Source organism: Bubalus kerabau, chromosome 4, assembly GCF_029407905.1.
Source record: "Bubalus kerabau isolate K-KA32 ecotype Philippines breed swamp buffalo chromosome 4, PCC_UOA_SB_1v2, whole genome shotgun sequence".
Classification (NCBI taxonomy): domain Eukaryota; kingdom Metazoa; phylum Chordata; class Mammalia; order Artiodactyla; family Bovidae; genus Bubalus; species Bubalus kerabau.
Window position 1 is genome coordinate 135,979,716 of NC_073627.1, and position 25,492 is coordinate 136,005,207.

General features: G+C 38.5%; 1 protein-coding gene across 5 annotated transcripts in view; it reads left to right on the forward strand.

The window, feature by feature from the left end:
* The window catches only part of PIWIL2 (piwi like RNA-mediated gene silencing 2), a 76,773-nt gene that overhangs the window by 27,575 nt on the left and 23,706 nt on the right, over nt 1-25,492 (forward strand). For all 5 annotated transcript variants that reach the window (XR_008713725.1, XM_055578698.1, XM_055578699.1 and 2 more), the window contains exons 11-20: nt 8,564-8,752; nt 9,366-9,450; nt 10,154-10,243; nt 11,697-11,837; nt 14,803-14,916; nt 16,007-16,195; nt 18,402-18,503; nt 19,077-19,193; nt 19,786-19,874; nt 20,748-20,853. Coding sequence is in view for 4 of the 5 variants with exons in the window: in XM_055578698.1 (XP_055434673.1) it covers nt 8,564-8,752; nt 9,366-9,450; nt 10,154-10,243; nt 11,697-11,837; nt 14,803-14,916; nt 16,007-16,195; nt 18,402-18,503; nt 19,077-19,193; nt 19,786-19,874; nt 20,748-20,853 (1,222 nt within the window). In the remaining variant the exon portion in view is untranslated. The remainder of the gene's footprint in view (nt 1-8,563; nt 8,753-9,365; nt 9,451-10,153; nt 10,244-11,696; nt 11,838-14,802; nt 14,917-16,006; nt 16,196-18,401; nt 18,504-19,076; nt 19,194-19,785; nt 19,875-20,747; nt 20,854-25,492) is intronic.

The following is a 25,492-nucleotide window of genomic DNA, read 5'->3' on the forward strand; positions in this document are numbered from 1 at the left end:
AATGGTTGAATATTTTTTCATTGTGTATATATGTCTTCTTAAACTAATCATCTGTTGATGAGAATTTGGGTTGATTCCAAGTCCTAACTGTTGTCAGTAGTGCTGCTATGAACAGTGGGGTACATGTATCTTTTTGAATTACAGTGTTTGTTTTTTTTCTGGATACATACCCAGGAGTGGAATTGCCAGGTCATATAGTAGCTTTGTTTTTAGTATTTTTAGGAGCCTCCATACTGTTTTGCATAGTGGAGAACCACTTTACATTCCCTTTAGCAGTGTAAAGGAGGGTGTCTTTTTCTTTACATTTGTAGACTTTTTGATGCTGGCCATTCTGACTGGAGTAAGGTGATACCTTATTGTAACTTTGATTTGCATTTCTCTAATAATTAGCAATTTTGAACATCTTTTCATGTGTCTGCTGAACATCTGTATGTCTTCTTTGAGGAAATGTCTATTTAGACCTTCTGCCTATTTTTTGAATGAGTTGTTTATTTTATTCATATTGAGTTCTGTGAGCTGTTTGTGTAAATAGAAATTAATCTCTTGTCAGTAGCATTTTTTGGATATATTTTTTCCCATTCTGTAGGTTATCTATCTGTATTGTTGATGGTTTCCTTTGCTGTGCAAAAGCTTTTAAGTTTGACTAGGTCCTTTTTTTTTTTTTTTTACTTTTATTTATTTATTTTTGCCTTGGGAGAGTGATCTAAGAAAATACTGCTACAATTTATGTCAAAGAAAGTTTCACCTGTGTTCCTTTCTAGGCGTTTTATGGTGTCATGTCTTACATTTAGATCTGTAAACCATTTTGAGTTTATTAAAATTTGTCTATAGTGTGAGAGAATATTCTAATTTCATTGTTTTCTGTGTAACTGTTCAGCTTTCCCCAACATCATTGTTGAAGAGACTGTCTTTTCTCCATTGTATGTTCTTGCTTTCTTTGTCGTAGATTAATTGACTCTAGCAGCATAGGTTTATTTCTGGGCTCTCTGATCTGTGTTTATTGATCTACAGTCTTTTTTTGTGCCAGTATCACACTGTTTGACTACTATAGATTTGTGTTTAGTCTCAAGTCTGGGAGGGTGATACCCCATCTTAATCTTTTTTTCTCAAGATTGCTTGCGTGATTTGGGGTCTTTTATGGTTTCATATAAGGTTTAGGATTATTCTGTTTCTGTGAAAAACGTTGAGTATTTTGATAGGAATTGCATAAATCTGTAGTTTGCTTTGAGTAGTATGCCATTTTAACAAGAAACTTGTCCGTTTCTTGCGGATGGTCCCATTTGTTGGCGTATAACTGTTAATAATATTCTCTTACGATTTTTCGTATGTATGTGGTGGTGTTGTTACTTCTCATTCTTCATTTTGTATTGTGTTTATTTGGGTCCTCTCTTCTTGGTGAGCCTGGCTAAGAGTTTGTTGATTTTGTTTATCTTTTCAAAAACAAACAGCTCTTGGTTTTATTGATCTTTTCTGTTGTGTTTTTTTAATCTCTATTTCCTCTCTGATCTTTATTATTTTCTTCTTTCTACTGACTTTGGGCTTTGTTTGCTCTTCTTTTTCTAGTCCTTTTAGGTTGTAGGTTAGGTTGTTTGAGATTTTTCTTGTTTCTTGAGAAAGACCTATATCACTATGAACTTCCCTCTTAGACCTGCATTTGTATTTCATTAAGTTATATTTTCATTTATTTCTGTCCATTTTTCTCTTTTGGCTGCACTGGGTCTTTATTGCTATGCACAGGCTTTCTCTAGATGCAGTGAGCAGGGCTGCTCTTCGTTGTGACTCACGGGCTGCTGCTTGTTGCAGAACACGGACTCTAGGCACACAGGCTTCTGTAGTTGCAGCAATGGGCTCCGTAATTGCAGCGTGCAGGCACTAGAGGGCATGGGCTTTAGTTGCCCGAGGCATGTGAAGTCCTCCCGGGCCAGGGATCAAACCCTGCATTGTCAGGCCAATTCCTATCCACTGTACCATGGGGGAAGTCCTGTCCATTTTTTAATGATTTTTTTTCTCACTAATTTGAAATGCCACCAGTAATTACTGTATATGCAGTCCTAATCTGTAGTTCAGTCTAGTTCTGGATCTTTTATTCTCCTTTTTTCAGATCTGTTAAAGACACAACTGATACTCAGTAAACTGCACACATTTTAAGTCTACACTTTGTAGAGCTCTGCTCAATGTTATGTGGCAGCTAGGTTGGGAGGCAGGTTTGAGGGGAATGAATTCTTGTATTTGTATGACTATGTCCCTTTGCTGTTCCCGAGAAACTATCACAGTGTTGTTTGTTAGTGAGCTGTGTGCGTGTGTGCTAAGTTGTTTCAGTTGTGTCTGACTCTTTGCGACCCTATGGACCATAGCCCACCATGCTCCTCTGCCCATGGGATTCGCCAAACAAGAATACTGGAGTGGATTGCCGTTCTCTTCTTCAGGGGATCTTACTGACCCAGGGATTGAACCGCGTCTCTTATGCCTCTTGCATTGGCAACCGGGTTTTTTACCACTAGCACCACCTGGGAAGCCCTTAATCAGCTATACCCAGATACAAAATAAAAAGTTTAAAAAAAAAGTCTACACTTTGATGAATTTTGACATATTTTTCTATCTTTGAAACATTATAATGAAAAAAATGAACATAGTCACTGCCCTCTCAAAATTTGCTCATGTTTCTCTGAAACCTCTTCCTGCTTTTATCCTTCCTCTGCTCCATGGGCAGTAAACACTGATCTTCTCTGTGTCACTAGAGATTAGTTTGCTTTTTATAGAATTTTATAAAAATAGAATTCTATAGTATATAACTTTTTTATTTTTGGCTGTGCCACATGGCTTGTGGGATCTTGGTTCCCCAACCAGGAATTAAACCCAGGCACTCAGCCATGAGAGTATGGGGTCTTAACCATTGGACTGCCAGGGAAATCCCAGTATATTCTTAGTTGTAGATGTATGTATCAAAAGTTTGTTCTTTTTCATTGCTGAGTAGTATTCTTTTGTATGAATATACCACAGTTTTTAAAGTCTACTCACCTGTTGTTTCCACTTGTTGGCTGTTACACATAAGGTTGCTGTAAATATTCGGGTACAAGTCTTTCCATGGACACATACTTTGATTTCTCTTAGTTAGGTAATACTTGGGAAGTAAAATGGTGGGTCAAATGATAGGTGTACATTTAGCTTTCGAAGAAACTGTTTTCCAAAGTATCTGTACCATTTTATGTTCCCACCAGCAAATGTATGAGATTTCTGTTTGTTCCACATTCTTGCCAACACTTGATATAGTCAGTTTTTTAATATTGGAAATTCTGATCAGTACATAGTAATACTTTGTTGTGGTATTTCTTTTTATGGTGAGAAGATTTAAGATCCTGTGTTTAATTTTAATGCTTTCTAAGTGTTTTTATATTAAAAAGCAGAGATACTACTTTGCCAACAAAGGTCCATCTAGTCAAGGCTATGGTTTTTCCAGTGGTCATGTATAGATGTGAGAGTTGGACTGGGAAGAAAGCTGAGTGCCAAAGAATTGATGCTTTTGAACTGTGGTGTTGGAGAAGTCCCTTGGACTGCAAGGAGATCCAACCAGTCCATCCTAAAGGAGACAAGTCCTGGGTGTTCATTGGAAAGACTGATGCTGAGGCTGAAACTCCAATACTTTGGCCACCTCATGCGAAGAGTTGACTCATTGGAAAAGACCCTGATGCTGGGAGGGATTGGGGGCAGGAGGAGAAGGGGACGATAGAGGATTAGAAGGCTGGATGGCATCACCGACTCGATGGACATGAGTTTGAATAAACTCCGGGAGTTGGTGATGGACAGGGAGGCCTGGTGTGCTGCAATTCATGGGGTCACAAAGAGTCGGACACGACTGAGCAACTGAACTGAACTGAAGGGTTTTTAAAATTTTTTGTTTTATATTGGAATATAGTTGATTAACAATGTTGTGTCAATTTCCGCAAACAGCAGAGTGTTTCAGTTATACATGTATCTATTCCTTTTCAGTTTCTTTTCCCATTTAAGATTATTACAGAATATCGTTGTGGGTTTTAATTTGCATTTCTCTAGATGATGTTGAGCATCTTTTCCTGTGCTTACTTGCCATTCATTTGTCTATTTTGATGAAATGTGTATTCAGAGTTTTCACCAATTTTTAAATTTGTTTTTCATGAAGTGTGTAAGAGTTCTGATAAGTGAGAAATATAAGCCCTTTGTCAACAAGATACATGATCTGCAAACTTTTTCTCTTAGTCTGTGGCTTATCTTTTCATTTTTATCAAGGGAGTCTTGTAAGGATCAAACATTTTTAATTTGACTGTCTATTATTAGTTTTTTTTCTTTCATGGATTGTATTTTTGTTTTCAAATCTAATAAATTGTTCCCTAACTCAAAGTCATAAAGATTTTCTGTGTTATTTTAGGAGGCATTATTGTTTTACTGTTATGTTTAGGTCTGTGATCCAGTTTGAGTTAACTTTTGTGGACAATATGAGGTAGTGGTCTAAATTCATTTTGTTGCATATAAGTCATAAAACATTGTCCTTTCTTGATTTAACCTGACACCTCTATCATAAACATGTAAGTTTATTACTACCTTTCTCATATAATTTAAAGATGTAAACTTCCCTCTGACCACTGCGTTAGCTATAACTCATGATTTTTTGATATTGGTTTTTTGCTTTCTTTCAGTTTGAGGTACTTCCTAATTTCTTCTGTACTGCCTTCTTTGAATTATTTAGAGGTTGCAGTTTAATTTCCAGATATTTGGGTACTTCCTATTCTGTTTTGTTTTCTAGTCTTATTCTGATGTGTTTGGAGAACATACTTTGTATTACTTCAGGTGTTTTAATTTTATTGAGACTTGTTTTATGGCCTAGTATAGAATCTGTCCTGGGAGTTCCTTTAGTAGTTGAAAAGGATATGCATTCTGCTGTTTGGGGGGGGATTGTTTTATGTACTCAGTTAGTTCAGTTGGTTTACTAATGTTGTTCAAGTCTTCTGTATCTTTCCTAATTTTCTATTTGTGGTATCAACGATAGGAATATTGAAATCTTTTCAAGTTGTTTAATTCTTTAAACTTTGTCAATTTTTTCTTCAGGTATTTGCCTTTGGCTACACATGCATCTATACTTACAATAAATGTACATATTTATAATCACTGTATCTTATTGATGAATTAACTCTTTTATCATTGTGAAATGTGCCTTTTCATGTCTAGTAATAATATCGCCTTAAAGTCTATTTTGTCTGATGTTAGTGTAGCCAGTCTAGCTTTTTTATGGTTACTGTTTGGTATGTATTTTCTGTTCTTCTTTTTCCCAACCTGTTTATGTCTTTGAATTATTGTAGACAGCGTATATCTAGATTTTGGTTTTTTTACCCAGTCTGACAATCTGCTTTTGGATTGGCCTGTTTAATACATTTGTATTAAGTCTTAGAATTTATATTGTTGGCTATATGTCTGCCATTTGCTATTTGTTTTCTGTTTGTCTCATGTGTTTTTTTTTTCCCTCCATTTTTTTCTTTATTGCCTTCTTCTGTGTTAAATATTTTTTAGTGTACCATTTAAGTTCCTCTGTCAATTTTGTGTGTCTATGTGTGTGTGTTCTAAGTATTTCAGTATCTTTCACATATCACAATCTATTTTACATTAATGCATACTTAATTCCAGTAAAGTATAGAAATTTTGCTCCAGCATAGTTCCATATTTCTCTCCTCTTTATGGGTATGTACCCAGAGATACAAACTGGATATATGTTATAAACCCAACAGTACAGTGTTTTAGTTATTGCTTTAAACAGTCTTAAAATAAACAATCTTACAATTTTTTTAAGACATGAAGAAAAAGTATATTCATATGGTCACTTTATATTTACCGACATATATATCGTTGCCAACATTCTTCCTTCCTGTGGCTCCAAGTTGCCATCTGGTATTGTTTTTTTATGCTGAGGCATAAAAGATTTATCTGTTAGTATTTCCTGTAGAGCAGAGTCTTCCAGGAACATGATCTCTTAGTTATTATTTACCTGGGAATGATTTTATCTTTCGTTTTCTTAAAACAGCTTTATTGAGATTTAACTGTATACCTAACAGTTCACTCATTTAAAGGATAACATTAATGGCTTTTAGTATATTCATTACGCACCCATCACTACAATCAGTTTAGCACATTTCCATTACAATCAAAAGAAACCCTTCACCCCTTATCTGTTACCCACCCTCATTTCAGTTCAGTCGCTCAGTCGTGTCTGACTCTTTGCGACCTCATGAATCGCAGCACTCCAGGCCTCCCTGTCCATCACCAACTCCCGGAGTTCACCCAGACTCACGTCCATCGAGTCAGTGATGCCATCCAGCCATCTCATCCTCTGTCGTCCCCTTCTCCTCCTGCCCCCAATCCCTCCCAGCATCAGGGTCTTTTCCAATGAGTCAACTCTTCGCATGAGGTGGCCAAAACACTGGAGTTTCAGCTTCAGCATCATTCCTTCCAAAGAACACCCAGGGCTGATCTCCTTTAGAATGGACTGGTTGGATCTCCTTGCAGTCTAAGGGACTCTCAAGTTCTCCAAGCAAGAACACTGGAGTGGGTTGCCATTTCCTTCTCCAATACATGAAAGTGGAAAGTGAAGTCACCCAGTTGTGCCTGACTCCTAGCAACCCCACGGACTGCAGCCCACCAGGCTCCCCCGTCCATGGGATTCCCCAGGCAGGAGCACTGGAGTGGGGTGCCACTAGGTTGGTCATAACTTTCCTTCCAAGGAGTAAACGTCTTTTAATTTCATGGCTGCAGTCACCATCTGCAGTGATTTTGGAGCCCAAAAAAATAAAGTCTGACACTGTTTCCACTGTTTCCCCATCTATTTCCCATGAAGTGATGGGACCGGATGCTATGATCTTCGTTTTCTGAATGTTGAGCTTTAAGCCAACTTTTTCACTCTCCACTTTCACTTTCCTCAAGAGGCTCTTTAGTTCTTCTTCACTTTCTGTGCTCAGGGTGGTGTCATTTGCATATCTGAGGTTATTGATATTTCTCCCGGCAATCTTGATTCCAGCTTGTGCTTCCTCCAGCCCAGCGTTTCTCATGATATACTCTGCATATAAGTTAAATAAGCAGGGTGACAACATACAGCCTTGATGTACTCCTTTTCCTATTTGGAACCAGTCTGTTGTTCCATGTCCAGTTCTAACTGTTGCTTCCTGACCTGCATACAGATTTCTCAAGAGGCAGGTCAGGTGGTCTGGTATTCATTTATAGGAAATCTGTCAAGGATACAGTTTAAGTATAGAAGAATTTTTGTTAAAGATGTTCAGTCAGTTATTTGTAAGAGTGAAACAATAGAACTACTACTTAAAAAGTGAAAGACCAGTGAATTAATGTACTGTCCACTTAGTGAAATAGTGTTATGTAACCATTAACACAGTTGAAGAGTTTGATTTAAAAATATTTTTTAAAAATAGTTGTATTGTTGAATAAAGCTATGTAAATAGGAAGCAAAAATTCATGAAATGATCTGTGATAAAATCTCTAATCTTATTTCAAAACACAGTGTTATGCCCTAAGTGCTTTACATGAATAAAGTCATGGAGTTCTATCAGCAACCGTGAGTTAGGCAGTTTGTTCTGACTCCACTTTGACACAAGGAAACTGAAACCCAAGGTTAAATAACTTGCTCAAAATCTCATATGCTGGTAAGTGGCAGAGCCAAGATTTGAACCGAGGTTTTGGCTCTAGTGTCTGTAGTCAATGTGAGCTATTTCAAGTTTCTGATGGTTTTTCATCACTTAACTGCAGCAAGTCCAGCAGGATACTAATCACCTAGAATGGTGATAGTTGTTCAAGGGACGAAAAGGGAAAAGGGAGGGAGGAGTCTGGGTTTATTTGTAAATTGTAGGTGAATGAAACTCAACATGTTTCTCTTTCTGTAGCAGTCTGATGTGGTAATGTATGTTGTGAAACTCTGAGAAAGAGTTATAATATGAAGAATGGACTCAATTTTTTTGATCATAGAACCTTTTTCACCCCCTCAAGACTTCTCAAGGGACCAGTGTTCCTAAGGAGTATACTCTGGGTGATACTGGCCCACAGAAGAGTCCATGTTCTGACCCACAAGGAAATTAGTATCTGGTCCCTGTCTGTCTTCAGCCTCCACTGATCATCTTCATCTTCAAGGACCTTTTTTCACCTCTTTGCCTCATGAGTGTGGTCCTCCAATAGTTGTAATTTCTTCCTTCAGCTAGTGAGGGCAAATATAGTTTTAAGAATGTTATGTTGTTCCTGTGTAGACTGCCTCCTAATAATGATGATACAGATTATTCTGATGATTAGAGTACCTTATTTTAAGGACTTTAGTGGATTTTGTCAATTTTTAGTTGTTTTTATTTTTATCTTGTCACCCTTTTTGGGGGGCATTGTTAAAAAGAGATATGAGAGTTCTGTCTCCTAAAAGAGACAGCTGGAGCCTTTTGGAGCTAGGTGTTAGCATTTGGAACCCTCAAGTACTTACAGGCATCCCCTGTCCCTTTCATGTTGCTCTGTGTATACTCCATATGATCCAGAGGTCTTTTGTCTCTTTCCCAAGGCACACCATGTACTTGCAGAACAAAGAAAACTTCCAGGACGAGTGCACTAAGCTTCTGGTTGGCAATATTGTTATAACCCGATACAACAATCGTACCTATCGTATTGATGATGTGGATTGGAATAAGACTCCAAAAGATAGCTTCACCATGTCTGATGGGAAGGAGATTACATTCTTGGACTACTACAGGTAGAGGAAGGAGACTGGGCTTGGGCTTGCAGGTTGGTGCGTGGTCTTTCGTTCTCCAGTAAGAGTGACATGTAGCAGGACACATCAAAAGTAATTGGATTGGTAATGCACCCAAGATTGACAAGTTTGTTTGTGGGATTTGACCTGAATTTGCTACCCTTACAGTTTTATTTCCTTTAGTACTTTTTGCAAGTTATTTCATAAATTAACCTCAGAGCTTTAAAATTATGTTTCCTTTTCTGTTTTGGTTCGAAGTCTGGTTGGAGAGATTAAATTCAAGTCATTAATCATTTGACTGTCATTTTGCCTTTCTAGTTACCTAAGCCCTTTGGCCTGAGGAAGATTTTTATTTTTATTTTTTTGTTTGTTGGCCTGATTCAGTTTTTAAAGAATTGCTTTCCTGGGCTGTTATCCTGTTTCCTCTCTATTTAATTGCATTAACTTGAGCCTGCTTTTTCCAGTTATGAATGTACTCTGGTGAGTTTATGATGGATCTTTGACAAGGGTATAATACAAATAGTATACCTCAGTCCTGGTTAACACTCAGACTGTGTTGCAGTAAGAGTGGTGATGCTGCTACTGACAGTTTTTTCCTGCCTCTGTTCTGCTCTAGCAAAAACTATGGGATCACAGTAAAGGAAGAGGACCAGCCACTGCTGATCCACAGGCCCAGTGAGAGACAGAATAACCAAGGGATGGTGAGTGGTGGTGGTGGTGGTGCATGTCAGGCTGATGCTTCCAGCCAAATTCTCTACCCATCAGCCACTCTTCACCTTCTTCATGGCTCTGGGAGCCATGAGGCTATGATTACAGTGTGGTTAGGGAAAGCTGTGCATTCTTTGTCTGTCTCCTATACCCAGAGGTACTCTTGAAGACCCCTTAGTGAGAAACTAAACATCCAAAGAATGAGTTAGGTTAAGGAATAAGGAGAATTGACTGATTGAAACACTGGGTCCATTAGGGAAGCTGGAGACATTTTAACAGGGTTAGGGACCAGGGAAAAGTACCTTGACACCTAACTCCTCTGTCTTCAGAGTGGAGACTGAAGATCAAAATAGGTTAAGGTGAGACAGAGGCACCAGTTTGATAGGATATATTGTGTGATATCCACCTACTTACTTGGAGGCCCAAGTGAAAAAATAGTTCTCGTTTTTCTAGTTTTCCCTCTGCTTTTGACAGTTTGAGTATTTTTCTCTTTACCTAGTGCAACCAATTGTGACCCAAGCGAGAAAAGGATAAAACACTGGTCGTGTTTCCTGCCCTCTTCTCTGGGGTCTTATGTTCCTAAGAGTGCCTGTTATACCCCTGTGGGACCAGTTTGGGCCTGCCAGGGTCTTATACCAGTCAGAGGAACAGGATCCTCTTTGACTGCCTTGCTTTCCCTCTGTTCTCTCCTCCAAGTTGCTAAAAAGTGAAATCCTGCTGCTCCCTGAGCTTTCCTTCATGACTGGAATCCCTGAGAAGATGAAGAAGGACTTCAGAGCAATGAAGGTGAGAAGGGCCTGCTTTGAACCCAAGACCATTTTGATAGAGATATGGCTTGCATTGGGCCAGATTTGCATTGTCACCTGGGCAGGTTCATTTTTCCTCTCCATAAGCATTATCCATGTCTCTTCCCACACACTGTGAAAGAGCTGACCAGAGCTTTCTTTGGAATGTTGTTACAATAGTAGAAGGACTGGATTATAAGGTAAAAGAATACAAAGAGTTCTAGCATCACCCTCCCCAATCTGATGGGGGACTGTAGGCTGGTCATGTGACCATAAATGACGTTTTTTGAGAGCACTGAATTTTTCTAACGTTTCTGTAAGCCTTCAGTTTATTTGAAGGGATGGAGAAAATAATGTAGCAAAAAGTCAGCAAGTTGGAGGGAGAAATTAGAGGATAGAAGTTCGTGCTGTGGTGCTTGGGTGTCCTGGAGGTCTCATGTAGGGCACAGTAGCTGGGAGGCAGAGGTGTGTGCAGTAGCGAGGGTCCAGACCATGAGGGCTCCACCTCCATACTGTCCGCTTGGGTCTTTCCACTTGCATGCTGTTCTGCTGCCTCTGTCTCAGTCCTTGTCTGTCCCAGTTTTGGACCCCTGGGCTTGTCTCAGATGCCATGAATTGTTTTTAGTAACATCGTAACAAGCTAAAGTGAATTCCTATAAGAGAGTTCTTTCATGTTTACCTTCTGATACTTCTGCTTTCAGTATGTAGGTCAAAACTCTTCCTTACAACTCCCAGTTACCTAATGACTTTATGATCACAGAGCTATCTATATAGCCCCATAGACTCACTGCCCTAATGACTGCCACACAGGGAGCAACAGCCACACAGTTGATTAGTTCCAGAAGCTAAAGAAAGAATTCACTTACATGATTCTGAATCTTCATCCCATTAGATGTTCATTCAACAATAAATATTTAGAAAACACCTATTACGGGTCACACCCTGGACCAAACAAGTGTTTTATAGTGACATTAACTGACTAGTATCATATGACATGAAGTATAAGACTAGATGTGTTTTATGTTTGCCTGCGTGTCTGGCATAGGGCATTTTTCTGCCCCGATGTTTAATAGGTATAGTCAAGTCCCCTTACATGGCTTTGAGAAAGAGAATAAGATTTAGATGTCATGAGAAAGAAACAGTGACAATTTTAAATACTTTGTATCTATGTGTGTGTGTGTAACTGAATCACTTTGCTCTACAGCAGAAATTAATACAACATTGTAAATCAACTATATTTCAATTAAAAAAAATTCTTTTATCGCTAAAATTTTAACCTTATACTTCATTCACTTTCATGAGCTATTATAATAAAGTCCTTGGAGACACTTTAAAATTTCTACAGATTTCAGTGGGAAAAAGATTTTTCTATGGAAATGTTTTCTGCATTGGGGTTTCTTTAATCTCATACTGGAGAAGTAATAGCTTAGTATCTCCATTTTGATTCTATTCAGGATTTGACCCAGCAGATCAACCTGAGCCCCAAACAGCACCATAGTGCTTTGGAATGCTTGCTGCAGAGAATTTCGAAAAATGAGACAGCTAACAGTGAACTGACACGTTGGGGACTCTATCTGCAGAAAGATGTACATAAGGTAAACTGGAAGATATGATGGTAGGACATATCATTACAAAGAATTGAGAGCTTTCTGAGACTAGGTGATAACTTCCTATCTTGTCTTTATTTTACAGTTTTTGCTTTATTATTATACTTTTTATTTGGTCCTAGTCATAATTGAATTTCCTTGACTTAATTTGCTATTAGCTCTTACAGATTTTCTTCTCTATTTCCCAGGATCTGAGTTGTTAGTTTCCAGTCAAGAAAAAGGAATAGTGACCCTCAAAATTTACCTCATTTTTAGTTTTCCAGCCCAAATTACTCTTAAAGTTCTATGTCTTTTTCTCCCCCCTCTGCAAGTTTTTCTTTCCCAATGATTAACTTGTGTTTCTTTGAATATATTCCTGTTGTTGTTTTCATAGGCATAAAGTCTCAGACTTGTACATTTTAATTTTCACGTGGCCCTTTCTGCCTGCACTTTGCCTGAGTCCACTCCATTGTATTTTATGCAGCGTGAGACAGTGCAGAGGCAGCATGAGTTGGTGAAGTCCTTGGCTTTGAACCTCGGTTCTGCCTCTTGCCTTGTTTACTTGAAACAAATTGCTTAGCATCTCATAGTTTCTTTATCTGTTAAATAAAGATTATATTGAGTTAATAGAATTATATGGTAAAATCGTTAGCATAATATTTGACACCTAGCACGTGTTCAGTAAATACTAGCTTTTATTGCTTTTTTACTTTTCTCTCTAGGTTATACCTAAAATACTAATAATTGATTCTGTCTTATCTTTTGTTCTCTTTCACTCTGAACTGACTCCTTGTTAAAATTTAAAAAAAAAAATTTTTTTTTTTTTTGGCTGTAGTGAACCTTTGTTGCTGTGCGCAGGTTTTCTCTAGTTGCAGCAAGCGGGGGCTACTCTTTGTTGTGGTGCACAGGCTTCTCCTTACAGTGGCTCCTCTTGTTGCAGAGCATGGGCTCTAGAGCATGCAGGCTTCAGTACTTGCAGCACATGGGCTCAGCAGTTGTGGTGCACGGGCTTAGATACCCCCGGGCATGTGGGATTTTCCCAGACCAGGAATCAGACCAGTGTCCCTTGCATTGCCAGGCAGATTCTTAACCATTGGACCATCAAGGAAGTCCCAAAATTTTCTTTTTTTTTTAAACAAAAGTAGTGGAAAGTCAATAAGGAAAATGTGGATATCGTAGAACATGTAAAGAAGGGAATAAAAACATCAGTAGTTTCATCGCCCAAAGATAATATCTTAGTGATTTATTTTAGGCGCATAAAAAAAGATAGTGTTATTTTCAGTATATTTTGTTTCCATAAACTTTTTTTCCTGTGAGAGTGAATCTTTTCTTATAAAATTGTGCTTATACTATATATGGTTTTGCATCTTGTTTTTCATGTGTTATTGTATCTTGAACATGTGTTCATGTTATTAAATATTATTTGAAGATGTAGAAAACTTAAGCCAAAGAAGAAAAATGTTCATCTATAGTCATGCTATATCAGAATACCTATAACCACTGTTAACATTTTGTTATATAACCTTTAGTTTTTTTGGTCTGTGTATATGTGCATGCACATACTCACATGCGGTATATATTTAAATGGTTTCCTCTTTTTTTATTCAGTTTATTTGTAATGTTTTTTCATGTCATTTAATATTTTTCTGAATATTTTAATGGATAACAGATAATTCATTTTACTAATAATTTCTTACTCTTTTACATTCAAATTGAATTTAGCATTTTCCTATGAAAATGAATCTGTGAACATCCTTATAATTATATCTTTGTACATGATGTTTATTTTCATAGATTTATGGAAGTGAAATTGCTAGGTCAGTGGACATATATATTTATGTTTCCAGTACTTTTTGGTATTTTGCCCTCCAGAAAGTTTCAGCAGTTTTTTGTTTTCATAAGCAAAGATGAGTCTGATTCCTTTGTTGTTCAGTCACTAAGTTGTATCCAACTCTTTTGTGACTGTAGCCCTCCAGTCTCCTCTGTCCATGGTATTTCCCAGCCAAGAATACTGGAGTGGGTTGCCATTTCTTTTTCCAGGGGATCTTCTTGACTCATTCTTCAATTCAGTTTTTATAATGTGTACATTGCTGTTTATTTTTTGCAAAAACAGGATTATGTTAAGTGCACTTAGAAAGTGAGTGTAATGGTCACAAAATATCCATCATATAGATATATCATCAATTTAGTTATTTTCTTACTTTTGGATATTTAGATCTGATTTATTTATTATTCTTCATTTTAATTTGATCTTTCATTATATGAATTTTTTTTCCTGTTTTTCTTTTGTATAAAGTATAATAGTAGTTTATGTTCAGTCTTATTATGGCATTTTCTCTTTAATTTTCTATTTAAATTTTTCTAAATATTATTTTCCTGTTCACCTTGAATTTATAGCGATTTTACCTTCATTCTCTGGTTCTAAAGACACAGTGTTTTCTGATCCCTTTCTTGGGGACCATGTTGGGAGCTTCAGTAATTAAAGGGCTGCTGCTGCTGCTACTGCTAAGTCACTTCAGTCATGTCCGACTCTGTACTACCCCATAGACAGCGGCCCACCAGGCTCCCGCATCCCTGGGATTCTCCAGGCAAGAACACTGGAGTGGGTTGCCATTTCCTTCTGCAATGCATGAAAGTGAAAAGTAAAAGTGAAGTCATTCAATCGTGTCCGACTCTTCACGACCCCATGGACTGCAGCCTACCAGGCTCCTCCGTCCATGGGATTTTCCAGGCAAGAGTACTGGAGTGGGGTGCCATCGCCTTCTCCGAATTAAAGGGCAGTGCCTATCAAAACTGTGTGTGTTCAGAATTTTATTGACATGGATTCTTAACTGCTAACAGTTGCATTTTTCTACCATTTTCAGAAGTTATGACAGGAACAGGTGTATATAGTAGAGTAGACCAGGCCTCTGAACATTTTTCTAACTAATGTTTGCAGATGGTTCATGTCATAGGTGCTTTATTTTCTGTTTAGATTGAAGGACGTGTTCTGCCAATGGAAAGAATTAACTTAAGAAATATATCATTTATCACATCTCCGGAACTAAACTGGATTAAGGAAGTAACCAGAGACCTTTCCATCTTGACTGTAAGTGATTTGTGAGTTGGTAAAGAGAGGGCCAGTATTCCTATAAGTGTGAAGAAGCAGAAATTATTTAGTTGTCCTCTTTTTGAGAGGAAGTACCAACTGATTTCCCATGGAATTACTTACTAAACTAAGGTCCTTCAAACAAGAGCAAATTGATGAGTTGTTAGAGGTAAGCCCTTTGCTTGACCATAGATTCAGGACAAAGAAATAAATTGCTGTGGTTATTCATACAGTGCCAGCCTATTGCCAACTGCTCTTTGTTCTTCCTTCTTCCTTTCTCTTTCCTTCCTCTTTTCCCCTACAGTTTCCATGAAAGAAGTAAAATTAAAACAGTTTCCTACCAAGTCAACTGAAGAAAAAAATGGTATTATAATCATTTTAAAATCTTTTTTGCTAACCTGGTTGCTATGGCCATGCATAAAGTATACACATTTTGTTTCTAAAATGTTTTTTGGAAATATATTTAAAGAAAAGGTACATTTATGTATATCAGATCAGTCGCTTAGTCGTGTCTGACTCTTTGCGACCCCATGAATCGCAGCACGCCAGGCCTCCCTGTCCATCACCAACTCCCGGAGTTCACTGAGACTCAGTTTTGATTAATTTTCACAAATTGAGTAATCAATACTGGGTTAAGAAGCAGAACTTTACCAGTGCCCCAGATGCTTCCCTCCATGATCCTAATTACTACTACCTGTTACCCTTACATAGTCCCAAAATGGCCATTGTTCTGACCTCTGACAGCATTGAATTTTTTAAAGCCGTGTTTGTGTGTAACATATACATGGAACCATACCGTATATATTCTTTCATGTCTGCCTTCCTTTCTTCAACCTTGCTTGATGAGTTTCTCCATATCATTAAGTATAGTTATAGAGCTTCCATTCTCATCGCTGCATAGTATATTCCATTGTGAGCCTGCCTCAATGTACTTACAACACACATCTACATTAGTAATTGGCATTAGATAAGACAGGACTGAAGCAGAGTAAAAAGCAGTTTGTTCTTTGGAGTAACATCTCCTGAAATGATGTTGGCGTGTTGGAGGTGTCATGGGAAGTACTAAAAAATAGCTTGTGGTTGTTCCTAGGTCCCCTTGCATTTCTGGGCACTGTTTTACCCAAAGAGAGCAATGGATCAAGCCCGAGAGCTGGTGAACATGTTGGAGAAGATAGCCGGCCCCATTGGCATGCGTATGAGCCCACCGGCCTGGGTGGAACTGAAGGATGATCGCATAGAGACCTATGTCAGAACCATTCAATCCATGCTGGGGGTTGAGGTATAAATTTACTTGAATTTTCTGGATGCCCATTTTGAAATACTTGAATACTTGATTTTATATTACCCTGGTTGTTGGTCTGCTGTTGATGGTGTCCAGGAACCTGTGTCTTACTCATATGCATGTGAAACAATGAACAGAGTAGTCTACATGCCCTTTGGCTGGGTTTGCTTCTCTCCTGTGTTGGCACTCTCACTCACTGTAGTGTTCTGTTCCTCATGTAATCGGCCAAGAGAATAGCTGACTTAACTTCAGTTTGTTATCATTATAGAACATATGCTCAGAAAGCAGTTTCCTGGGCCAGGTGCTATCTTGGACGATTCAGTACTGAGCTGTCACAGTCTGGTCTGGCTTAAGATTCAAATTGCTCCGATGATGAACTTGGCAGGGGGCCTATCAGCTTGTTCCTGATAGCCGAACGGTATCACTAGAGCTGAGCAGGTCATAGTATTCACAGCTTAGTAGTTCAGGCCTACAGTTCTTATCTGTACATAAAACAGAGGAAGAAGATTAAGGAGGGAGCAAAAGCAGGCAAAAAATTTTGGAGATAACTGGTCCTTGAATTGAAGAGTCAGTTCATGTGAGATCAATACTAGAATTAGGTTATGTTCGCGTCATGACTTTCTCTTGATCCACCACTCTGGGTGTATCATCTGTAGCAGCACACTCATGTTCTCCCTTTCTTTGTATTTTCTTGCTAACTTTCCATGTCTTCTTATTCTGTAGTGGCCTCCCCTGGGCCTGATAAATTCTGCCTTGCTTTCAAAAGAAAAGTCCAGCTTAGTACCTCCGCTCGCTCCCCCATCTCATGACTTGGCATGTTCCTTTTATGAGAGTGCACTGCCAACAATCTTCATGGATATTGACATGGATATGAGTTACATTCCTCATGTAACTTTGTCTTACTTGGTCATATTGGTCTTATTATCTGTCATCTTTAGGGCATTCTGTTTCATTATTCTCTTTATTTCAGGGTGATAAACTCAGATGTCTGCCGGAGTGAAGTGAGCCAGGAGGGGACTCTAGTGAATAAAGAGAGTAAACCCCATGACTGCAGATAACAGCCCAGCATTGTCAAATTGATTTTTAATTTGTTTTTCAATAGAAGCCAAAAATATAGATTTGCACTTGTGTATCTACCTATGTTTAAATGTTAATGTAAAAAAGACTTGTGACTCATTATAGAGACTAAAAAACCACATCCGTTTCTTAGATCCAGCCCATAGGCTCATAGTGTACCGCCCTTGTTCTGTGTGACTTTGGAAGTTCTTTGATATGATTGCTGGAATGTGTGTCCTCTGAAAGATCTTAATTTAAAACTAATCTGGTTTGGAATGGTATACTATTGATTTCTGATTCTAGCATAAAAGGTTGGCAAATTTATTTTACTTCTGTGCTGCTTTCCTTTATTCACATTTTGAAAGAGCCTCTTTTTTTTTCCCCCTCTTACTTTAATTTTTTTCAGTTTTTTTAATCACACTGCACGGCATGTGGTACCTTAGTTCCCCAACCAGGGATCAAACCCGAGCCCCCTGCAGTGGAAGCGTGGAGTCTTAACCACTGGACCGCCAGGGAAGTCAGATCCTTTGTTTTTAGTATCAGATCTCTTAAGTAGTGAGAGGTAGAAGATACTGATATAAGATAAGCTGCTGGCAATATTTTTCTCTATCCTAATCAGAGAGTTAGGAAGATCTTATGGATTTGGCAGTGACTTCATTTCCTTTGCATTTGGCTCTGAATCCTTTCTTCTGATATTATGTTCCCTATTTCCTAGTAAAAGTTCTGTGGCATGAATGTCATAAGGCACTTAGTTTACTAAAGAGAGTGGCAAAAAAAAAAAAAATGTCGGGAATTAAAAGCATCAACTAATAAGAAACCCTTTCATATTTTTAAGTCTGGTCTTTTGCAAGCATCTTAAGTCTCCTGATGAATAAGTCAGGTAATCAGGACCAGCTCTAGATAATTTAACATAGCATGTTACATAGCTAAGCAAAGAAGCCTGAAACCCAACAAATGTGAACCCAAAGGTCTATTCATGTTCAAGGACCTTTCTCTGTGTTGCAATGTCCACCATCTTTGTTTCAGCCCCCACTATACACTAAAGGTCCTCTGGCTTTCCAGACTCTTGAACTGCCCCTGACTAGAACCCTATCAGGGTCCCCTCAGAGTTCCAAAGGCTGACTTATATATACTTTATCTCCTCAAGGGGAAGATACAGATGGTTGTTTGCATCATCATGGGTACACGTGATGATCTCTATGGGGCCATTAAAAAGCTGTGCTGTGTGCAGACTCCTGTACCCTCACAGGTGAGTGGGAGCTAGGCAGGAGGCTCAGATGGAAATTCTAGCATCCCTTGAGGCTTGGAAAAGCGGGATAAATGTGTTCAAAAAGACTGAAGTCACTATTAGAAGCCAGCGTGTGTAGACCCAGCTGGTGAAACGTCCCCTTTAGAGTAACCTGGCGAATAGCAGATGCTCTTTGTAAATACTGCTTTCATGTTCCCACATGAGCACTTGTGCTTGTTCACAGCCAAGTCACCAGGTTGTTTCACATGACTGGGTTCTGAGAGTATAGGCGTCCCTTTGAAAGGGGAAAGCTGGCTTTTCCTATGGAGATTAATTTTTTTTTACTCTGCATGAGATATTTTTGAAAGTTTTTATTGGCTGGTTTTTTGGTTTTCATTTGCATTTTGTGTGCACATGTGTGTACACGCATGCCTGACTAGAGACCCAGTTAGAGTTAGAACTGTTAGTGCAAAGTAAATGATCTGCCAGCTGGAGTTTCTTGAGCAAATGTAGTATTTGCTTTAGGGTAGTTTATGTTGTCTGAAAGGTTGCTAGTGTCCTCTTTCCCCATACCTTTTGGTCCCTCTATTACAGGTCATCAATGTCCGAACCATTGGTCAGCCCACCAGGCTTCGAAGTGTGGCCCAGAAAATTTTACTTCAGATTAACTGTAAATTGGGTGGTGAGCTCTGGGGAGTGGATATTCCTCTGGTGAGTGATGCTGAGATATGTCTTCATTCAGTTCATCTCCCCAAACAGTCCCGCCTGGCTATTTTCCTAATTTTCCTCCCAGAGTTTTCCATATTCTCATTGCCTTGTAATCAGAGTGGTTCATTGCTTGTTTTCATATAGGCCAAAAGCTTAGACTGGTTTTCACATTTTTAAATGGTTGAGAAAAATAAACATAAGACTAATATCTCCAGACACATGAAAATGGTATGAAATTCAGTTTTCACTGTCCTTAAATGCAGTTTTATTGGAACATAGCCTTACTCCTTTATGTACTACAACCTGTGGCTGCTTGTGTGTTGCAGTGGCAGAATTACATAGTTCCCCAGAGACCGTGTGGCTCACAAAGCCTAAGGTCTTTACTGATTAGCTCTTTACAGAAAGTCTGCCAATCCCTGATCTTGACAATCTCTGACTATGTTCACAGTGTTTAAAAATGTCAGTTTGGTTGCACCCTTTCTCCCCCTCTCCCCAGAACTTACTTTCATATGTTGCTTTGGGGTTCAGACAACAGTTCAACATGGGGTGACAGATTACTTGGATGTTTTGGTTTGTTTTTTGCTTTCTGACCCAGAAACAGTTAATGGTGATTGGAATGGATGTTTACCATGACCCCAGCAGAGGCATGCGCTCTGTGGTTGGCTTCGTCGCAAGCATCAATCTGTGAGTGCCACTCCTGGCTCTGTTGTGTTTGGTTACCTTATTTAAACACCTAGTCTTACTATAAAGCCATAAAATTTTTTGAGTATTCAATATTGTAGTAAAAGTATACTAAAATCCTTCCTTCTCTCTCTTCCTATAATATTAATTTGTGCAATTCCTTGTCACACGTCTTAAGTTTCTTCCCTGGCTGCAGTGTAATCCCTTTCAGAATGGAGCCTGTGTCTTGGTGGTAGTGGATTTTTTCCCCTCCAGAAATGAGGGATTTTGTTTGTTTTTTCTGATTATAAAAATGAAGCTTGCTTATGTAAAAATCTCTGGAAATTGAGAAAGTGAAAATTCTTCATGGCTTATCTTTTGTTAACCACCACCAAAGATTTGGCATATATATACTTTTAGGTTCTCTTTTATGTACATATTAACACTTCTAGGTAGCTGGTGGACACACAAGTGGCATATTACTATATATTCTGTTCCTCATTTTTTGTGTACTTAAACTATATATTTTGGACATTTTCCCATATCAGTATAAATAAATGTCCATTGTTTCTTTTTAATTGCTGCATGGAATTTATTATATGCTACAGCACTATTTATTTAATCCTCTGTAGGTGGATATCTAGGGTTTTTTTTTTTTTTTTCAATTAAAAACAGTATGGTAGCAAATATTCACAATTATTTATACTCTGTAGCTGCTTTACATGTATCTTTTACTTGCATCAGCATGTGATTTTACATGTACCATAAATGCATTTGCTGGGTACTTGTGTGACTGATACATGCAGAAGCCTGTGTGTGCTGACATTCAGATCTAGTCCTTCCTCTGTGGATGTGTGTTCATCTTTTCTCTTTCTTCTGTCCCCACCTCTGCCCCAGCACCCTCACAAAATGGTATTCACGAGTGGTATTCCAGATGCCTCATCAGGAGATTGTGGATAGCCTGAAGCTATGCCTGGTGGGCTCCTTAAAGAAGTTTTATGAGGTGAGGAGAACAGCAGTTTTAAAGTATCAGGGTTTTTAAGGACTGCCTTCCTGATCATTTGAAGAGGAAGTCTGATTTAGTGGGGCTTCCCCAGTGGCTCAGCAAGTAAAGAATCCTCCTGCAGTGCAGGAGACACAGGATATGCAGGTTCAAAGCGGATTCGATCTCTGGATGGAGAAGATCCCATGGAGGAGGGCATACCTCCTCCATGTATTCTTGCCTGGAGAATCCCATGGACAGAGGAGCCTGGTGGGCCACAGTCCATAGAGTCACAAAGAGTTGGATACAACTGAAGCGACGGAGCACGCAGGTACTGATTTAGAGAGAGGTATCCCAGATCGAAGGTGAGTTTCCCAAACAGACCATCAACAGGCAGCTCAGAAAGACTGCGTGCTTCTACTTGTCGAGCAGCTTGAAGAGCTCAGTGCTTTGATTTGGTTTGGTAAGTAATGATTATTTCCTGGCTTGTCGGCCTGTTGCCTATAAATATAATCTTTAGGGCCTTATCAGAAAAGTCAGGGTAAATTTCAGTGATTAAAGCAGCTTATTAATTTTCTCAGCTTTTTATGGCTGTTATTAGTCCCTGGCTCTTTTCATTTAGGTTCAAGATCAGTGCCTCCCTGAAAATCACCCCTAGAACTCCAAAGAATGCTGAGCGTGGAGAATTGCTGTCATTAAGCTGATACTGGGTCTGGGACAATGAGCAAGCGAGGTACTGAGTTTTGCCTTGGCCGTACATCAGAGGAAGCACTGATAAGTGGCTTTCATTTCTTAGGGGTCAGAGTTAGCCCTTTGCATAAAGATTAAACAGCAAGAAATCTAATAATTTCTCATGATTAAGGTCAATCTTGAGAACTCTGCCTTGTTTCATTTTAGAGTAACATTTCCTACAGTGTCCTTCAAATAGTTTGATTAACATTGTGTAAACCAGAAATTCAATTTCTGTCTCTGAAGAATTCCATGATATGCTACTTTGTTACCAAGTTCTCTTGCACCTTCCTTCTTATTATTGCTGTTGTTTTCCTGCAAAGTTCTATGTGTCTTTTAGGCCATAGCTTGAAGATTGCTTCTGTGAAGCCTTTCTCTTATTCCCCCGTCTAATCTGTCCCTTGAAAGAAAGTGAAAGTGATTTAGTTGTGTCCAACTCTTTGCGACCCTATGGACTGTACAGTCCATGGAATTCTCCAGGCCAGAATACTGGGATGGGTAGCCTTTCCCTTCTCCAGGGGATCTTCCTAACCCAAGAATTGATCCCAGGTCTTCTGCATTGCAGGCGGATTCTTTACCAGCTGAGCCATGCTTAGCTAGACTTATTTTTTATGGTCCTCTCTCAAGGCCTTCTGTTTACATTCTGCATGGTGATTATCACATCCTGCTTTTTGTTAGTTGTTTGTATCTTTATTTATCTCTCCCTCTAGGTTGTAAATTACTTGAGCCCTGTTCAGTTATTGATGTCTGTGTAATAAAATACCCTAAAACTTCATGACATACAGTGAGCATTTATGATGTTCACTGTCAGGAAGTTGGACAGTGGGCTCCCATTCCTCTCCCTTTGGGCATCTTCATGTGGTCTTTTCACATGAGCTAGTTTAGGCTTCCTCAAGCAAGGTGGCTGGGCTCAGTGCTTGAGCATTCCAAGAGACTAGAGAGCCAGGTGGAAAATGTGTGCCTTGTATACCTTAGCCTTAAAATCCATGTAGTGTCACTTCTACTGCATTTCTATGAGCCAAGTAGTAACATTGTGAATTTGCCTAACTTTTGGAGGGGTCATTTTGGGGTAGGGGTAGACTTAAAGAAAAAACTAATATGCTCTAAAAAGTCTTACTTATATTCTCAAACTTCTATACTAATTATTATTCCCTTCTTATTTATTGGGCTTCCCTGGTGGCTCAGATGGTAAAGAATCTGCCTGCAATGCAGGAGACCTGTGTTCTATCCCTGGGTCATGAGATCCCCTGAAGAAGGGAATGGCAACCCACTGCGAATTCTGTTTGTACCTTAAAATAAACTTGTACAAAACTCTTTAGCATGGGAGTTAGCTTATGGTTTGCTAATCCTGTTCTTCCTCCAAGCAGTTATTTTTCCATCAGTATTATACATCCTGAGGAGGCTTTAACCCAACTTCACAGTATATTTGCTTATCAGTTCAGTTCAGTTCAGTCTCTCAGTCGTGTCTGACTCTTTGCGACCCCATGGACTGCAGCACACCAGGCCTCCCTGTCCATCACCAACTTCCAGAGTTTACTCAAACTCATGTCCGTTGAGTCGGTGATGCCATCTAACCATCTCATCCTCTGTCGTCCCCTTCTCCTCCCGCCTTCAGTCTTTCCCAGCATCAGGGTAAGATTTTCAAATGAGTCAGTTCTTCGCATCAGGTGGCCCAAGTATTGGAGCTTCAGCATCAGTCCTTCCAATGAATATTCAGGACTGATTTCCTTTAGGATGGACTGGTTGGATCTCCTTGCAGTCCAAGGGACTCTCAAAAGTCTTCTCCAACATCACAGCTCAAAAGCATCAATGATTCAGTGCTCAGCTTTCTTTATAGTCCCAACTCTCATATCCATACGTGACAACTGGAAAAACCATAGCTTTGAGTAGATGGACCTTTGTTGGCAAAGTAATGTCTCTGCTTTTTAATATGCTGTCTAGGTTGGTCATAGCTTTTCTTCCAAGGAGCAAGGATCTTTTAATTTCATGGCTGCAGTCACCATTTGCAGTGATTTTGGAGCCCCAAAATATAAAGTCTGTCACTGTTTCCATTGTTTCCCCAGATATTTGCCATGAAGTTATGGGACCAGGTGCCATGATCTTAGTTTTCTGAATGTTGTTTTAAGCCAACTTTTTCACTCTTCTCTTTCACTTTCATCAAGAGGCTCTTTAGTTCTTCTTTGCTTTTTACCATAACTGTGGTATTATTTGCATATCTGAGGTTATTGATATCTCTCCCAGCAATTCTGATTCCAGCTTGTGCTTCATCCAGTCCAGCATTTCTCATGATGTGATTATCAACATTAGTATTATCACAAGACATGGTATAGTTGAATCTTACCAACAAGGTTAGTGTCACATCACAATGCAGGGTTATGGGTAGATATAACCTGAAATGTAAGAGTCAATAGTGACACATTAGTAGAGACCCTCATAGGCATGAATAATTAGTCCAGTTCATCATTATACTGTAAGACTAAAGTATCTCCCAGAGGCATTCCATTTAAGTTTTTAGGCTTCCATTCAACTTTGTCGGGTTCTGAAAGCAGCAGTTCATTTGCGATTTCAGACATCTGGTATTTTTGAGCTAACAGACAGTATCATCTCTTCTCTGGGACTCTTTTAAAAGAGACCAGTGTAATACTGTAATTTCCTCATTGCACAACCATTTATTTCTTTATCCTCAGCTACCATTCTTATTATTTTCCATTTTTTAATTGTAACTATTGTGAAGTGGAATCTCACTGTGGTTTTAACTTGCATTTCCTTAATGATTAACCATGTTGAACATCTTTTCATGTGCTTATTGTCCATTTTTATATCTTCTTTAGAGAAGTCCTTTCAAGTCCTTATCCTGTTTTTCAGTTGATCTTTGTCTTTTTATTTTTGACTTGTAAGAGTTTTTGTTTTATATATTCTGAATACAGAACTTTTATCTGATGTATGATTTGCAGATATTTTCTCCCATTTTGTAGCGTTTCTTTACTTTTTTGATAATGTTATTTGATGCACAAAAGTTTTAAATTTTGATAAAGTCCCATTTGTCTATTTTTTCTTTTGTTCCTTGTGCTTATGGTATCAAGTCTGAGAATCTGTTACCTAATTTGAAGTCACAAAGATTTACACCTTTGTTTTTCTTCTAATAGTTTTAGAGCTTTAGCTCTTACCATTTAGGTCATTGATCCACTTTGAGTTACATTTTGTGTATGGAGTAAAGCAGGGGTCCATCTCTACTCTTTTGCATGTAGTTACCTGCTTCTCCCAGCACCTCTTGTTGGAGAGACTGTTCTTTACAGACTGGTATTGGCATCCTGATTAAGATTCAGTTGGCCAAACAAAGCTGTTTGGGTTTATTTCTGAACTATCAATTCTATTCCTTTGGTTTATTTGTCATCCTTAGGTCAGAGTAACACTGTTTTGGTTATATTGTTTCATTTTAGTTAGTTTTGAAGTTAGGAAGTCTGAGTTTTCCATGTTTTTTCTTTCAATATTGTTTTGGTTATTCAGATACCCTTGGCATTCCATATGAATTTGAGAATAGTCATTTTCATTTCTTTTTTCAAAAAAGGCCATTGGAAATTTGATAGCAATTGCATTGAATTTATAGATGACTTTGCAAATATTGTAATCTTAAATTTACCCTAGCAGTATGTAGACACAGGATGTTTTTTCGTTTATTTAGGTTGTTTCTAATTTCTCTCAGCAATGTTTTATAGTTTCCGTGTACAAGTATTTCACTTTCCTGATTAAGTTTACTCTGGATATTTTATTCTTTTGAATGCTACAGTTATGGAATAGTTCTTATTTTTGGATTATTCATGCTGGTGTTTAGAACTAACTGTTTTATGTATTAATGTTCAACTGTTCAACTTTTCCAAACTTACTAGCTTTAGTAGATTTTCCCCCCAATTCTTTTGGATTTTTTGTGTAT